The sequence below is a fragment of the Pseudopipra pipra genome, chromosome 2, assembly GCF_036250125.1.
Source record: "Pseudopipra pipra isolate bDixPip1 chromosome 2, bDixPip1.hap1, whole genome shotgun sequence".
In the NCBI taxonomy this organism is placed as follows: Eukaryota; Metazoa; Chordata; class Aves; order Passeriformes; family Pipridae; genus Pseudopipra; species Pseudopipra pipra.
In genome coordinates, this window is record NC_087550.1 from 108229912 (window position 1) to 108247084 (window position 17173).

The following is a 17173-nucleotide window of genomic DNA, read 5'->3' on the forward strand; positions in this document are numbered from 1 at the left end:
GGCAGAAAGGGACCTGGGGGTACTAATTGACAGGAAGCTCAACATGAGCCAACAGTGTGCCCAGGTGGCCAAGAAGGCCAATGGGATCTTGTCCTGTATCAAAAATAGCGTGGCCAGCAGGAGCAGGGAAGTGATCCTTCCCCTGTACTCTGCGTTGGTGAGGCCACACCTTGAGTATTGTGTTCAGTTCTGGGCCCCTCAGTTCAGAAAGGATATTGAGGTGCTGGAGCGGGTCCAGAGAAGAGCGACAAGGCTGGTGAAGGGACTGGAGCATAAGTCCTATGGGGAGAGGCTGAGGGAGCTGGGGTTGTTTAGCCTGGAGAAGAGGAGGCTCAGAGGTGACCTCATCACCGTCTATAACTACCTGAAGGGAAGTTCTAGCCAGGTGGGGGTTGGTCTCTTCTCTCAGGCACTCAGCAATAGGACAAGGGGGCACGGGCTTAAGCTCCGCCAGGGGAAATTTAAGTTGGATATCAGGAGAAAATTCTTTACAGAGAGAGTGATCAGGCATTGGAATGGGCTGCCCAGAGAGGTGGTGGATTCACCATCCCTGGAGATTTTTAAACGCAGATTGGATGTGGCACTGAGTGCCATGATCTAGTAAATGGACTGGATTTGGACCAAGGGTTGGACTCGATGATCTCGGAGGTCTTTTCCAACCCAATCGATTCTATGATTCTATGATTCTATAATTAAGTTCTCCAAAATCAATAGGAGACTTCATTATTTCTGCCAGGCTGGAAATTGTTATAGCAGGTATATCTAACTTCCAGAATCACTCCTTCTGTCATGAATAATATATACAAGGCTCCCAACTAGCACTTAAGCTTTATTTTCCTTCCCCCCCCCCTTTCATATGTTCTTCAGCAGGAGAACAGAATAGTTAACAACTTAAGATGTATTGTGTAGACTTGCCTCAGTGAAATCAGAGTCAGAAGCAGAAGAAATTAGTCCACACAGATTATCCACACTCCCTCCTTTAAAGGAAGCTAATTCCTCTAAAACTGTCTCAGTCAAGTGTGGCCTCACACCTCTTACTGTAAAGGTACAGCCACAGCTCCACCCTTCCTTCCCCTGCAGGCAGCTTCCCTAGGACAGTGCCCACTATCTGTACTCTGCAAATAGTAATGCTCATGTATTGTACGATAAATACCACAGAAAAAAAATGGTCTATTCAAATGCTGAGTAGGAATGTAAAAGAAGAGAGAGCACACTTGTTGAATGACCTAGGAAGAATAAGCTATTCTCCCTGACTCTGTATTTTCTAGTGTCAGATTAAATTATTTCCCCCTTGAGTCTGATTTACTTGCATGTCTAGGGCAGGTTAAAGAAATATCACAGGTTATTGCTGCCAACCCTTCTGTTCCTTGTTAGACACACACAGGCATTGCTAAAGAACACCTAAGGAAATGGTAGATCTGCACCTCCTAGAAAATCTCAGTAATCCTTATAAACTGTACATAGGTGCAGTAGTATTTCAGGTTTTGCATAAATATCAGTCACATTCCTTCCTCCCTTTCTGGATCTTGAGAGATTTCAACCTTTGTTGGAAATAATCACATCTTATCTTGAGTTAAAATACACTCAGAACAAAACACTGCAGTTTTTAAAAGATACAAAAGAAATAACACAAACCCCACACTTTTCCTAGAAATTATACTGATTAATTCAGATTTAACTAAGATTCCATGGGATTCATTCCTTGAATTGCTAATCTACATGGAGATCCTGTAGCCTTGCATGAGCTTTCCTAGCGACCTGCAGCTATTGCCAGTGGCATTAGAGTAGAAGTTCCATGTAGCATACACCATGAGAAGTGAGGGAAATTGAGGGGGGATATCTGACAAAGCCAGGCGGGATCACTATAATCTTCTAGTACAAACTGCTGTGAATCCTTCTCTAAGGTTTGCAGCACACTCCTGAGCAAATTTATCTCTAAACTGTAGCTAAGTTCTAAAGCAAAATACCAGTCTTGGCTATAAAATTTAAGAATAATAGAGAATTCTTCATAATATTTGATAAGTGGTTCCAGTGTTTCATTACTCTCAGTCTTGAAAATATGCATTTTACCACTAAACTGTACTTGTCTCATTTTAGATTTTGTAATTATGGGCTGCAATGAAATCCCCTGCTATTACACATTAGTGGTTAGTGCTGTTCACATCCCTGCCAAGGTTTTTAAGTGCCAGCTGAAGCACTAACAAACAAAACAAGGAAACTTCGGAAGAGCCGGGTAAGATGTCACGCAGAGCATTCCCAAGTGGCAGCAACCAGATTTTGCTTATCAGGGAGTAACAGTGGCAAAACACCCTGAGTTTGGACATAGACCAGTAATGGGGAGTCATAGCACAGGCAAATCAGTTTAATGGTGTCTGTGGGGGCTGATTTACTGGCACTGTGTCACTGGCAACTTTCTGATTGCTCCAGTCAATGTTGTTGGCTTTTGCAATTCCATCACGGGTCTTGCAACATCAGGGGTTTTTCCTGAAGCGCGAGTTACCAGCAGGTGGGGAGACCGAGATTCCATTTTATTAAGTCAATGAATATTTCTGCGCAACGCAGGGCAAAGCTTCAAGAGATGAAAAGCCGCTTTGGGGCTGTATCATACATGAAAATATCATATCTCGGCCAATGCTGTGGTCACTCAGTTTTGCAGTAATACAGAATACGCGGCAGTATTCCCTCTGAACACAAAGATTCCCAGCGGACGTCCCGGCTTGGCGTGCCCCGAGCGGGGACATCCCGCCTCAGAGAGCGAGGGGGTTGTTCCGATTACGAGAGAAACACGTTTCGCTCCAGGGAACGACGCCTCAGGGCACAAGTGACCCCGGGCTGGTGCCCGGGAGCTGGTTCAGCGGGATCCCCCGGGAGCCACACGGTCCCCGCTCGGGAGCCACCTCAGCCCTCCCGCCTCCCCCCTCACGCCAAGGGGCGCCGGGGCGGGGTGAGGGGCGGGGCGAGGGGGCGGGGCTGAGGGCGTGACGCGCACGAGCGTCATGTGACACACCCCCTCGCGCGCCCCCGGCCCCGCCCCTCCCGCTCCGCCCCCGCCGCGCCCCGGGCGCTGATTGGCCGCGCACCGACAATGCGCGCGGCAGCGCCCCCCGCCCCGCCCCCGCCGCCGGCTTCACCCGCCAGCCACGCGCCGCCGGCCGCGAGCTGCCCGTGCGGCGCCGGCGCGGCCGTTACGGGCGTTGAGCGACCGGCCCGGGGCAGCCGAGCGGGCACCGAGCGGGCACCGAGCGGGGGCGGGCGGGCTCATGGCCGCGACCGACCGGACAGCGCTGGGGCCGCTGGTGGGAGCCATCGATCAGGGCACCAGCTCCAGCCGCTTCCTGGTGAGCACAGCGCGGGGAGATCGGGGCGGCGCCGGAGGCAGGCAGCACCCCCCATACGGCCTGAGGGGGGGACCCGCGGCTCCTGCGCCTTCTCCCCCCTCCACCCCGGCGAGGTCCTTGGCCGTGCCCTTGGGGAAGGGCAGGGGGAGCGGGCCCGCAGGGCCGGGGTGCGCTGACCCGGCTCCTGCCTCTGTGCCGCCGGTGGCCCGGGGGTGCCGGAGCCGCCGGTGTTCCCGCCGGTGTCCCTGTGCCGCATTCCCGCCGGGAGCAGCGCCCGTCTCACGGAGCGCGGCCGGGAGCGGTCCCAGGGCGAGCCCCGGACCAGCGTCTCTGCTGCTCCACGGGACCGCGAAATCCCGCTGCTCCGAGCAGGCTGCGCTTTAAATCTCTGCCCTTTTAAATCTGCGGGTCGAGTGTCTCACCCTGAACGGAATCAAACGGACGTGGTCCTCAGGCATTAGAGAGGTAGATCCGTGCGAGTTCAGGGACTGTGATTAGCTGCTGTTCAAACAATGCGATGACTCCGCTGTGCTCCCCTCTAAAACCTACCCGGGCCTGCTGAGTGACTGCTGCGGTTCCAGCCCTCATGTCAGTGCATCCTGTGCACTGTAGGTATTCAGGTGGCTGAACCTGCACACCTTTGTGAAACACCGACTTGTTTAAACACTGGAGGAAGAGAAGTTTGTTTAAGGATGGAACAATTAATATATTAATCGTATATATAAGCCTTGAAGGATCTAGTTATTTGTATATTATGCAATAGACTGCAACTAATGTTATTATATATGAAAGGTATGGTATAAACTTCCTGCTTGCAAATCTCTACAAATGCCCTGTCCCTTAGTCAGTAAGTCATGGTAATTTGACTTACTTGAATCCCACTGATAAATTCCTCCATGAAAGGGATAGAGATAATGACTAGATATAAAATGTTGTCAGATATGCACAGTATTGAATTGGGAAGTTGAATGTTTTGGTTTGCTTTCTTTTTTTCTTTTTTTTTTTTTTGGTGAAATGTTCTTTCATGAAGCAGGAGACTAGAATATCTTCTTGACCTGTGTTACCGTTGTTACTCAATATCACGACCTTCATGGGATTGTCAAATGACAAAACACAGACCTGGGGGTGGAGAGAAACTCCAAACTGACAAATGACACCAGTAGGCTGTCCTGAATGCCAGTCAGGAGTCCTTTTTGGGAACAAGTCTAAAGAAGTTCCCTGTAACACATGAAGATAAATTCTATCTGCTCTTACATATATGCCAAGTTAATTTTTTCTTGTCCTGAAAGGATAACACAAGTAGAACTAAAAGTGACACTGCAAACTTTAAATTTATATGCACGTGCTTTTTACAAGTTCCTCTTACAAGGAACTTCTTACACTAGACACATTCATTGATGGCTTGTACGCAGTCAGGGGGCATTTTGCCTGTCTGCATGAGATATGTTTCCTCTGTTTGAGGAATCAGGTGCTCCCTAATTTTTTCAAAAAGTGTAATGTGTCTGTCACTCTTCAGTTCTTCTTGTATCTGTCTCAGTTTCTCTCAACTCATGTCAAAATACAACATTGTCTTAAACTTGGCAGTGTGATCATACTATTGTGATAATGAAGTTATGTGGATTAGAGCAAATAAGATATGTGATCACTGAGTTAAATCAGAACATGGGGGAGAGGGAAAGAAGAGGGCAAAGTGTGCAGGGATCTGCTACAAGCCACATTGGTCATGCAGATAACAAGTGTATCTGGAGAATTCTGTGCTGGAAAGGGACTGCTGCAGTTAGAAGAGAGACTTCGCTCTGAAATATTTTAAGCCAAAATCTAATGTAGTGTTGTATGTGCCTGAGTTGTTTCCTTGGCTCTCTTATTACCTCTTGATCTTTTACCATTAGTTGGTTTGCTGGCCTTTCTCAATGATCTCTCTACATTTTTTTTTCTATAGTGCTTCCGACAATTTTTGTCTCCGCCAAGTCACAAGCCAAAATCAAGTTGTTGTTTACTTTGCCTATGTAGTTTTTTAAGGTGGAAGACAGATGATTTTGACCAGGTTAAAGAGTTCTGGGTGAAAAACTGTCTGGTCCTATGAGGCCAAAGAGTAGTGTCAACAGTTCAGTCTAAATTTACAATTACTGGTGGCAGATTTACCAGTGGCGTTCCACAGCAGTCAGCAGTGAGGGCTGATACCCCACAGTATTTTCATCAACAGCTGTGGGGAGGGGTTCAGATGCCCTCTCAGATGGAGGCAACCAGTTGTCTGCACCTCTCCAATCATAGTTTGTAGAGAACACAGAACCAGCCTTTTCTCAGACATGCATAGAAAAAGACAACACACGATGAACACAAGTTGTAGCAAGTAAAGTTTCAAATAGATGGAAAGAAGAAATGTTTCACTATAAGGGCCCAGAAAGTCTGTGGAATTTCCAGCCTTGCAGATACTCAACACCTCATGAGAAAAGGCCCAGAACAACATGGTCTTAAATTTAGTGAACAGTGAGTTGAGCTAGATGACCTCCAGAGATTAGTTTCAGAACAATTTATTCTGTGTAGGGGCACAAGTTTTCAGTCTGTTAGTGAATGAGGAGTCTGTGTGAGCACAAGTGATTAAGTAGCACCACAACTCAGGTGCATTTCTGTTACTGTCACTCCTTGTTTATCTTTGCCTCTCATGCAAAACACACATGCAGTTTTAGTTTATGCTGTAGCTTTATCCTTCAGGAACCCTATTTTGTATCTCTACTTTGATAAGATACTTTTGCAAAATTAACTATGTAACTATTTTTGAGCTTGCAACTTTTCTGTTAAGTTGGGTTGAACCTGGATAACAGATTCAGAGTTACCAGAGAGAGCTCAGTGGTTCAAGTACCAGTGCAATTATTTAAGACTCATTTTCTTAAAGATACAAAGCAGGAAAATAAATTGAGTAGGCTAAACAAGTGTACACAGAAGACTAAATTCTGGCTGAGATGTTTTGTCAAATATTTTCATCAAATACTTGCATTTCTCATGTTCCATTTTACATTATTCATGAATCATATAAAAATCCACTATAACTTCTTTTGCAAAAGTCTAAGGCTCAATAGCTAATGGTGAGCTGAACCACTGTTTGATCTCTTGAAAAGTATTTGCTGGATAAAGTCTTTCTGACATTTTATCCAGGAACAGCAAGAATTGAAACATACAGTGAAGTACCTGTACAGTACTAGGTTTGTCAGGCAGACACAGAAAATTTTTTTCTCACCCTTATGAAATATTTCTTTCTTCCTTTGTTTCATCTCCAGAAGAAGCATTCAAATAAAGATATATCACACTGCAAGCATTCTTTTCAATAAACAAAAACTGATTTTAGGTAAGGAAGAGATTAGTACCTATAGAACTTACCTTTCAGAGGGGAATTCATTTCACCTCTCTACTGAAGTAACATGACCTTTTGGGAAAAAGCAAAACTTGATTGCATAGCTAGTGAAAAAGGGTTAAAAATATTGTAAATACATTTTTTTCTCTAGCTCCTATCACTTAAAATGCAGTGCAGTTTTGCGCTTTAATCCCATAATCACGAGCAAGGGAGGTCTGTTCATCAGGAGTCTTCCAAGAAAGATGATTTCTAGGAGACTCATTAAACTGTACTTATTCATAAATTCTGACTGTCTGCATTCCTGGTTAAATGCTAAAGAGAGAATTATTGTTTGTCTATCATCCTTACCTCAGCTGGGTTGATTTCAATGCAATTGCAGAACTCCAGTTCTGAGCTTGTTTGCCTGCAAAGCCATGGCTGTTCCAGCTTAACAGAAACTCATGAGGATACAGCACAGACTAACAAAAATAGCTTTTCTGTAGGCAGAGTTAGGTTACAAAAGTTGAGAGTCATGGAAAGTTACTTCTAAAATCTGTTTTCTATATTGTCTTTTCAGGTGTGCAGCTTCTTGCATCACTTCTGTGAGCCTCATATTTCTTTTCATTCTTTGAAAATTGTTATAATGGATTGATAATAATTTTTTTCCACTAAGATAATAAAAACAATGTAATATGTAATAATATGTAATACGAGTAACTGCACCCCTTCGTTTGATGCATTAAAGATCCTATAAAGAGCTTGAATTAAGTGCTCAGCCCTTGTGCTTGTCTGCTTGCTCACATACAGCATGGCTAAGTAGGTCTTTCTTCTCTCCAGTCTTGAGACTCAAGGCTCAAGCTCTAATTCTTTGTTGGGAGTAGAGAATGGGTGTTATTTATGCCTTCTTTATTCTCTCACCAGATAATTTTGCACATATCTGGTGACTTTCACTTTCATCTCTATTCAAGATAGCTCTACATGTCCAAATAGCATAGACAATTCTTTCATGACTACTGCTGATAAAATAAGGACAAAACTGACTTTGACTGTTTCCCCCATTCTACAAAATGCAAGAGATCGGTATCATAAACTTAAACCTGTTCTTAATCAATATGAAAGGAATGAAAGCCTCTACTCCCAACAAATTACAGAAATATACTTCAAACCTGTTCCAAGAGGAATATATCGACCTTATCTGAATTATTCACAGAGTCACAGGATATACTGAGTTGAAAGGGACAAGGATCATCGAGTCCAACTCTTAGCCCTGCACAGGACCATCCCCAAGAGTCACACTATATGCCTGAGAGTATTATCCAGATGCTTCTTGAACTCTGTCAGGCTTGATGCTGTGACCACTTCCCTGGGAAGCCTGTTCCACTGCCCAACCACCCTCTGGGTGAAGAACCTTTTTCTAATATCCAGCCTAAACCTCCCCCGACACAACTTCAGGTCCTCTCACTGGTCACCACAGAGAAGAGATCAGTGCCTGCCCCTCCTCTTCCCCTCACGAGAAAGTTATAACTGCAATGTGGTCTCCCCTCAGTCTTCTCCAGGCTGAACAGACCAAGTCACCTCATCTGCTTCTGGTATGGCTTCCCCTCAAGGCCCTTCACCATCTTCGTTGCCCTTCTTTGGACACTCTCTAGCAGCTTAATATCTTTCTTATATTGTGGTGACCAAAGTTACGCACAATATCATACTTACTGTCACTTACTTCCCTATCTCACCAGTTGAAGAAAAACAGGGATTGTATAGGAGAATTTTTTTTTTACAACAATTGGGAGGTTTTGGAGGGAGTGGGCAAGGAAGGCTGTGAGGTCCCATTTGCTATATTTATTCCCTACTTTATTTATCATCTTTTATGTTTAAATTTAATGACTCATATTTGGCATCTTTTCATGCATCAGAATTCTATTTATCAGTGTAGAATCATAGAATCATAGAATGATTTGGGTTGAAAGGGACCTTTTTTTTGCATCCCTTCATGTCAAGCCTGAGCTAGTACATGAAACACAGATAAGTAAATATAGCAAAAAGAATATGGTGGTGCTCTCTCTATGTAATCTTTCCAACTGGTAGGAGAAAAGAACAATCACATACCTTTTTAAGACTTCCCTTCTCGGCAGTGGAGAGTGAAAATTAGCTTTCAGTGTTTTCCAGAGGTTGTGCTGTTTTCATCATCGGAGGTTTTCAAGACTTGCCTACGAAAAAAGCCCTTGAGCAACCTGGTCTAATCTCATAGCTGATCCTGCTTTGAGCAGGAGGTTGTACTAGAGATCTCTTGAGGTCCCTTTCACCATGAATTTTTCAGTGATTCTACTGTATAAGTAGAATGTTTCTAAACTTCAAAGTTTTACTCTGAAGATACACTTCAATGTTCCAAAGAAACTGGAGAATCAGAACTTCATCTCCTTTTTGTCAGAATTGTTCTAATAGTTTCAGAGTAAAGTGTACTGTCTAAATGTAATCAAGAGCTTATGGATTAAAAGCTTTAAGAGAAATTCCTAAAATTTGTGGAATGAGAAGAGAGCATTAACAAGGAAGTCTAGAAAAGATTAAGTTGTATCCTGGAGGGTGGATGGCTATAACTGAATTTTGTTTCTTTAGCATGTGAGTGGTTTCTAAATCTGGTTCACCTCTGCTTGTCATAAAAATTAATATGATGTCCTTCTGACATGTTCTGCAGTTCACCTGAACCTGTTGTTAGATTTTACTTTCCAGGTCCCTGAACATTCCTCAAGCAAAAGATTCTGCATGATGCTTGTGAGAAAGAGCCCTTTACACAGGAATGTCATCATTGCCCACTCAGTTACTCTGGGTTACTCATTGTACAGTTGAGTTGGATGTTTTACCAGGTGTCATCTTAACTTGGCCACAGCAGAGATTCCTTTTGGAAACAGGCCGCTGATGGTTAATGAAGATTGTTGAGCATTCCACCTGACCTACTGCAAGGCAGAACCTCTAATTTTTGATTCCTTAAGAACACCTGTTAAAATAGTCCTCATGATTCTCCACTCTGCTGGTTTTTGTTGTAGTATATCCAAATTTAAGCTACTTTTCTGCATGTTCTTCTCTTTTTTAATGTATTCTGTTGCTGCAGTGGCATTCTTTTCTTATCAGGTTGTTCATGAGCTCTGTACTTGTAGATTTTTTTGAGGTAAAGTGGGTTCTACCTGGGTGCTTTTTCTCTCTTCACAGTTTGGTCCCTTCTGTGATTTCTCACAGATTCTCACTCTTCTTAAAAGTGCGCTAACCCAAGAAAACACATAGCTCTGGCATTACACTATCACAACAGCAACTAAAGAAATGTTATTGCCAACACCAAGGGGTATTTTACTGGGAGATATTCTAAAATGCATCTACAACCACCACAATAAAAAATGTGATTCTTTCCCAATCCATCAGGAAAAAAAACCAGTTATAATTGACAGACCGACAGCAAAGTTTACCAAAATACTCTTTGCCTATCTTAATTACAAAAATGCATATATCTGAATGTAGGTTATATAGATAGCAGAGTTGCTGATAGACAATTACTATCCATTATCACAGCACTGTATTTGTTCAAAAGAATAAATGTTAATTGATTCTTTAAACTTCTGTGTTCACAGAAAATTCCATTGTGCAATTTATTTGCAGGTTTTTAATGCAAAAACAGCAGAGCTCTTGAGTCACCATCAAGTTGAAATAAGTCAAAAATTCCCTAAAGAAGGGTATGAATTTTTTTTGGTTTTTTATTTGTGTAGAGCTTATGTATTTTTATCTATGAGTGATCAAAACTCAAGTTGATTAATAATTATTAAGAGCATAGTATCAGCCATAAAAGACTGTATTGTAGGAAAAATGGCATAAAATAACTCACACTGGGTGTTCAGTATATGCCTTGAGTTACAAAAAATAAAAATACTTAGTGTTTTGCTCTGATCACTCATTACTGTATTTAATGTCTAAACTTCAAAGTTTAAAACTAAAATTTAAATGAGACTTAGCATCTCATTTAAGGGGGTCATTTTTACAATTTAATCATAGTCTTCAGCTCGATCCATAGAAATATCTTAGTTTGTTTTCTAAATGAGTTTTTTTTTGGTTTATTTGTTCCTAACTGACCTACCATTTGCTGCCAATGTCCCCCATGTGGAATAAAACAAAACAAAATTCTTTGCTTTCTGCAGATGTATTTTTGTGAAAATGCAGCTTACAGTTTAAAAAGGGTTTGAAATTCCTTATACTTTTCCTAGATACGTAAAACATGTTTTGTAGTTATAATTGTATCAAAATGTTCAGCTTATTTTTCAGACTAGAATTTCTTCTTTTTAATGTAATTTTTTTGCTAACTGGTGTTTACTGTTTGTTAAAGATGGGTGGAACAAGATCCAAAGGAAATATTAAACTCTGTCTTTGAATGTGTGGAGAAGACCTGTGAAAAACTGAAACAACTGAACATAAACATCTCTAACATAAAAGGTACTTAGGGGTAACTGAGGCCTTGAACTTACTCGTGGTTGAGCAATTCAGATTCTCTAGTTTTTAAGTTAATAAATAGAAAGGTGGCAGCATGTGCAGCCTCAAATAAAATGTTAAATTGGAGTTAAAAGGAGGTTTTTTGGGAGGAATAAGGAGAAAATAAGTCCCTTGTGTATATTAGCAATGCAGACTTAACCTAATCTTGTAAAATCAAAGACAAGTGATAAATGAAAAAATTCTGAAATTTAATTTAGGACTTATTGGGAAAAGCTAGTTTTGCTGTCAGTGTTGTTGCTATCTCAGTTTGTGACCAAAAAAAGAGAGAGAGATTTAGAGCATATAGGTCAAGCAGCAAAAGTTGAAAGATGAGTTTTTAGAAGTAACACTTCTAGATTATAACATAAAGAAGTTGGAAGCTTTTTATTTCCCATTTACTTTCCTCTTCTCCTTACCTGTCCCTCTCTCCTCTCCACCTCTCCTTTCTGCCCCTCACCCCTCCCCCCCCCCCCCAAAAGAGGAAATCAAACCTTCTGAAAAGGATACTTCTTTCTATTTTGTCCTGAAGCCATTGGAGTCACTAATCAGAGAGAAACAACAGTGGTTTGGGACAAGACAACTGGAGAACCTCTGTATAATGCTATTGGTAACTACTATCCTTTCTGAATATGTAATATTATAATACAAGCATGTTGTGGAAAAAATACTTTCCCAGTTTCCTGTACAGATCTCATTATGGCCCAGCCTACTAATTTCTTTGATTTTTTGTTATCTGTGTCATAAGCTGTGTGTTTGTATACATACCAGTGTAGTTAAAAAAACCTATTCCATGAAAATTCTAACTTAATAAATATCTTTATGGGTTTTCAAAAAGCCCCCAGTGTTCCTGAGGGGCTCCTTGGTTCCTTGCATGTAATGAAGTTCTGACTTGTGCATAATCACTTCCTTCAGAATTTTCAGAATGCTATTGATTTAACTATAAAGGAAAATCGTGTTAAGTGGGTTTAAAGAATCCTATTGATCAGATTTTGCCAGCTGAAAAATAGTAATTGTCTAGAATTGCTCTTTTAGGCCGTGTCAAGTGACAGATACAGTTTAGAATGGTATCACTGAAAAAACAGGACTCTTCTATATTCAAATATGTGTAGTTAACAGCTTTATCTTAAGCCCAGCTATACCTTAATAACTGACATGGTCCTTTAGTTCAAAGTTTATAAAGGAATAGTAAATAATCAACCTGCTATTTGTTTTTTAGTTTAGTCACAGTCATCTGCTGCAAAGTAGCGTTAGTCATTTGCTTATACTCTGATCAAGTATATATCCTATTATGTAGAAAATTCTGTTTGATTTCTCAAATAATTTGTTCTTCTAAATCAAATGAGTTTACCTAACCATTTTTAATTTTTACAACAATGCATTTAAAATACACTGGCAATACAATATTCTTTCAACTACATGAAAAGATAAAAATAGACAGAAATTTACTGGCAAGAGTTGTAATTATGTAGAATTAGCCTGTACATTTCACTTTTTGTGTATTAAGTCTGTTGATCAGTTAATTTTATTCATGTCTTTAGTGTGGCTTGACCTGAGAACCCAGTCAACGGTTGAACGTCTTCTTAACAGAATTCCAGGAAAAAACAAAGCCTTCTCTAAGGTAAGAGATATTCCAGAACATTTAACTGCTACAGTATATGATGTTTTGGATACATATATTTAAAATTCTCCAAAACAAAGTAAGTCAGTTGTAGCTTCTAGTCCCTCCTTAGCTTGCCAAGTTATAAAAAAATGTGCATAATACACTGATCTCAGACTAGAAAATGTTTCATTTCCTAAAAATAAGTGATTAACGCTCCTTACACATTTCACTAGAGAAGTTAAATGAGTAATAGTGAGACTGAATCATGTGCTGTCCAGCCAATGATAAGTAAACATCACACACAAAAATTAAGATCATGTAGAAAAAAACTGTTTGGGAAATAATTTATTGATGTGAAATTAATTACCTATTCTCATCTTATGCCTTAATATTGAAATCTATTGCAGCCAATCTGATAACTGGAAAGATAGTTCACAAAGAGCAAATTCATTTTTATATATATGAGTATATATATAACAACTTGGAAAAAATGCTTGCTAAAAGGTGTCACAATTCTTTGATTAATATTGTCCTTGACTGACTGTATAAAAATTATGCATTTTTTATATTCTAAGTTTCTTGTAGGCAGGAAATGGGTGTCAAAAACATATAACTTTTCTTCATTTTGAAATTCTAGTAGAATACAAATTTCATCTTTCACATGTCTTGCTCATTTTTGTTGTTGTGACTTGTTGTCAAGTCATACGGAGATGTCCTAGATAAGACAGGACTTCTGCAAACAACTTTTTCCACGTAAATGATCTTTGAACTGCATTTAGATCAGCTTTGATCTTTGTCCATTAATGCACTGGTTATTTGCTTTTGATGTTGTATGCTTAATTAAATAACAAGTTCGTGTAATTTCTCTTGAGTTTTGCATCTTTGCTTTTTCACTTACTGCCACCATTTTTAAATACAACTACAGTATTTATGGAAAAGATACTTTCATGGCATTAAAATGATTTTTTTTTAACTTTACAGTTTAAGACTGGCCTTCCACTTAGCACTTATTTTAGTGCAGTGAAACTTCGATGGCTTTTGGATAATGTGGAAGAGATTAAGAAAGCAGTTAATGATGGAAGAGCTATGTTTGGTACTATTGATTCATGGCTTATATGGGTATGTATTTGTGAATTTATTATCACTCTTTGTAAAACTAAGTTCTATGTCACGCAAATTCCCATGCAAAGTATTGTGATACAGCACTGTGACAGAGTACAGGGACACACTGGGATCACACAATTATGTTAATACAACCCACTAAAGAAATTCCGTTAAAGTTCCTTGCAAGATGAACTTTTACTGTCCCTGTATCACTATATTTTTTTATAGATTCTTGTATGTAGTTTGCCGTTATGTAGATTGCTGTAAAATTTTACTCACATTTTCAGAAGAATCTTGGGCTCTAGGAAGTTGTATTATGTCTGTCTCTTTAGTTGTTGCAGAAATATCAGAGTTCTCAGTCCCAAGCTGAAAGCTTTGTGACTTAGAATTTTTTTTGTAATTCGTTGAAGGAAGCCTATATCTTTCCTTGACAAATACTGTTATTTTTTTGTTCAGAGTTTGACAGGTGGGAAGAATGGAGGAATTCACTGTACAGATGTAACCAATGCCAGTAGAACGATGTTGTTCAACATTCATTCCTTGGAGTGGGATCCTGAGCTCTGCCAGTAAGCTCATTTTTTCAGTAATACTGTTATTTAGATACTTTCTAACTCATTTAATAGTAAGAATCTCTTATGTAGACTAAGATCAGCAGTTACTTTTTTATTTACTGTTGACATTAGTGACTAAGATTCGTTGTTCTCCAGATATCCAGTTTACAATGGTCTGGATTAACTATAAGTAGCAGAATCTGTCTGTAGGTGGAGGCCTGGTTCATGTAAACAGTGACATTTAATAGTTTATTACTTAATCAAATTTGTGAGGCAGTTACAATGATAATGTCTCTATTTTAAATATATATTTATTACCAACTGTATTATAAAGATATTGTTAGAAGAGGAATGGCTTCCCACATGAAAGAGTTGCATATGTCCTCAAAATATTGAAATATATGCTGGTTTACTCCAAAAATCAATGTAATGTACTGTAACAAGTGGAAAAACACATAACTATGGATTAAACCCTAGAAATCAAAGTTCCTTTTATAGGTTTGAGGTTTTTTTATTTCTTAAGCTTAAACTTATTTAAGAAAAAAATTGTAAGATGTTTTCTGATTTAGCATTGACCATATATATACATTATTTTGTATTGTGTTCAGGTTCTTTGAGATTCCTATGGAAATACTTCCAAAAGTACGAAGCTCCTCTGAGATATATGGCCTGATGGTATGTTTTCTAGTATTTGTATGAAGTTAATCTTGTAAAAATATAACTGTATCAATATGGATTTGACAGAAGTTCTATAGATTAAGACTAATGACTTTTTCTAGACCCGTATTGTTTGATTTCTGATTAGTATGTTGTTATCTACTGTTGTATAATATTATATGAAGTTGAAAATTTGTTTACTTTGATACAGCACCAACTCTTCTGATACAGTGGCATCTAATTTATTAGCTTCAAAACTGGATAAACTGTATGTTTGATTTTGCATTCTTTTTCCTGGTAAACTGTGCTATTTTTAATTAAGAACATAGAGACATTTTGTAATTTAGACAAGTTATGAGCTTTTTATTTCAAATATAACTCTTAACTTCCCTGAAATGTAAATATTTTTGCTAATGTGTTAATGGAAGTGCCACTAGAAGTCATTGCTGACTTATTTATGTGAAAGTCAGATGGGAGTGAGTTGTATTAAGCTGAATGATTGAGGTAAATGGAAAAAGATACTACCTGACCACTACAACAGAATTGCTCATCACTTTAAATGTGAACTTCTGTTTCTCTTCCCCTTTCCTTCCATTTTTTTTCTTTTTCTTCCTTTTGCTGACTGTAGAAAATCTGTCCTAGCCTGGTGAGTAGAGGCTTCCATTAGGCTGACCACCTATATCTTACCCATTCTGCTCAGATGCTGTGCATTTTCATTGGTTTAAGGATTAGTAAAAGTGCACTTTCTAGATCAATAAATTTGCCATGTATTTCCAAATCTGAAATATTAAAATTAAAGTTCATGCCAAAATTATTTCTAAAATGTGATCTTGATGTATGTGTTTGTCTTAATTTGCAGGCTGTTGAATATTTCTTTTTATAGTGAAATAAAAAATACGGCCACTGGTTAATAGGTGTTGGCTATATCATTTTATAAATGAGAAAAGAAGGCCATTCTGTCTAAAAATATTAATTCTATTATAGTTAAATATCAGATTCATGCAGAGTTTTTTAGTGAATTTATAAATGCAGTTAACATAAATCCATTTAATTAAAATGAGAATTAAAGAAAAAAATATTCAGATTGGAAATACACTTGCATGGCTTTACTGAAAATGCATTTTCATCATCACACAAAGAAACAATTTAAAGAAAGAAGTTGAAATTGTCAGGAAATAGTTAAATAATTAAATGATACCCTCACTAAGTTTGCAGATGACACTGAGTTGGGTGGAAGTGTTGATCTGCTGGAGGGTAGGAAGGCTCTGCAGAGGGATCTGGGCAGGCTGGATTGATGGGCCAAGGCCAACTGTGTGAGGTTCATCAAGGTCAAGTGCTGGATCCTGCACTTGGGTCACAACAACCCCAGGCAACGCTACAGGCTAGGGGACGAGTGGCTGGAAAGCTGCCCAGAGGAAAAGGACTGGGGGGTGCTGTTTGACAGTGACTGAACATGAGCCAGCATGTGCCAGGGTGGATAAGAAGGCCAATGGCATCATGACTTGTGCCAGCAATAGTGTGTGCAGCAAGACCAGGGAAGTGATCATCCCACTGTACTCAGCACTGGTGAGGCTGCACCTCAAATCCCACATTCAGTTTTGGGCCTCTTGCTGCAAGAAAGACATTTGAGGTGCTGGAGCATGTCCAGAGAAAGGCGATGGAGCTGGTGAAGGGTCTGGAACACAAGTGCTATGAGTAGCAGCTGAGGGAGCTGGGGGTGTTCAGTCTGGAGAAAAGCAGACTCAGAGGAGACCTTATCGCTCTCTAAAACTACTTGAAAGGAGCTTGTGGTGAGGTGGGGGTCAGTCTCTTCTTCCAAGTAAGAAGTGATAAGAGCCTTCACAGCAATGGTTGTCAAGCACTGGAAAAGGCTGTTCAGGGAGATGGTGGAGTCACCATACCTGGTCTGGAGGTACTTAAAAGACGTGTTGATGTGGCCCTTAGGGACATGCTCTAATGATGGAGTTGTCAGTGCTGTGTTAATGGTTAGACTTGATGGTCTTAGAGGTCTACTCCAACATAAATGACTTTATGATTCTGTAGCAGAAATATAATGAAAAACTGTGGTAGTATTTGGAAGAAAGTCTCTATG

The 17173-nt window shown here is 39.8% G+C and overlaps 1 protein-coding gene across 4 annotated transcripts in view; it reads left to right on the top strand.

The window, feature by feature from the left end:
* The first annotated feature begins 3155 nt into the window (after positions 1-3155).
* The window catches only part of GK (glycerol kinase), a 32385-nt gene continuing 18367 nt past the window's right edge, over positions 3156-17173 (top strand). For 2 of the 4 annotated variants that reach the window (XM_064646838.1, XM_064646841.1), the window contains exons 1-9: positions 3174-3338; positions 10309-10382; positions 11027-11133; positions 11699-11776; positions 12708-12787; positions 13751-13888; positions 14330-14439; positions 15033-15099; positions 15710-15727. In XM_064646838.1, coding sequence (XP_064502908.1) covers positions 3261-3338; positions 10309-10382; positions 11027-11133; positions 11699-11776; positions 12708-12787; positions 13751-13888; positions 14330-14439; positions 15033-15099; positions 15710-15727 — 750 coding nt within the window. In that variant the 5' untranslated portion in view covers positions 3174-3260. Of the gene's footprint in view, positions 3339-10308; positions 10383-11026; positions 11134-11698; positions 11777-12707; positions 12788-13750; positions 13889-14329; positions 14440-15032; positions 15100-15709; positions 15728-17173 lie in introns of all 4 variants that reach the window. The other 2 variants (XM_064646842.1, XM_064646840.1) reach the window with 2 other exon arrangements.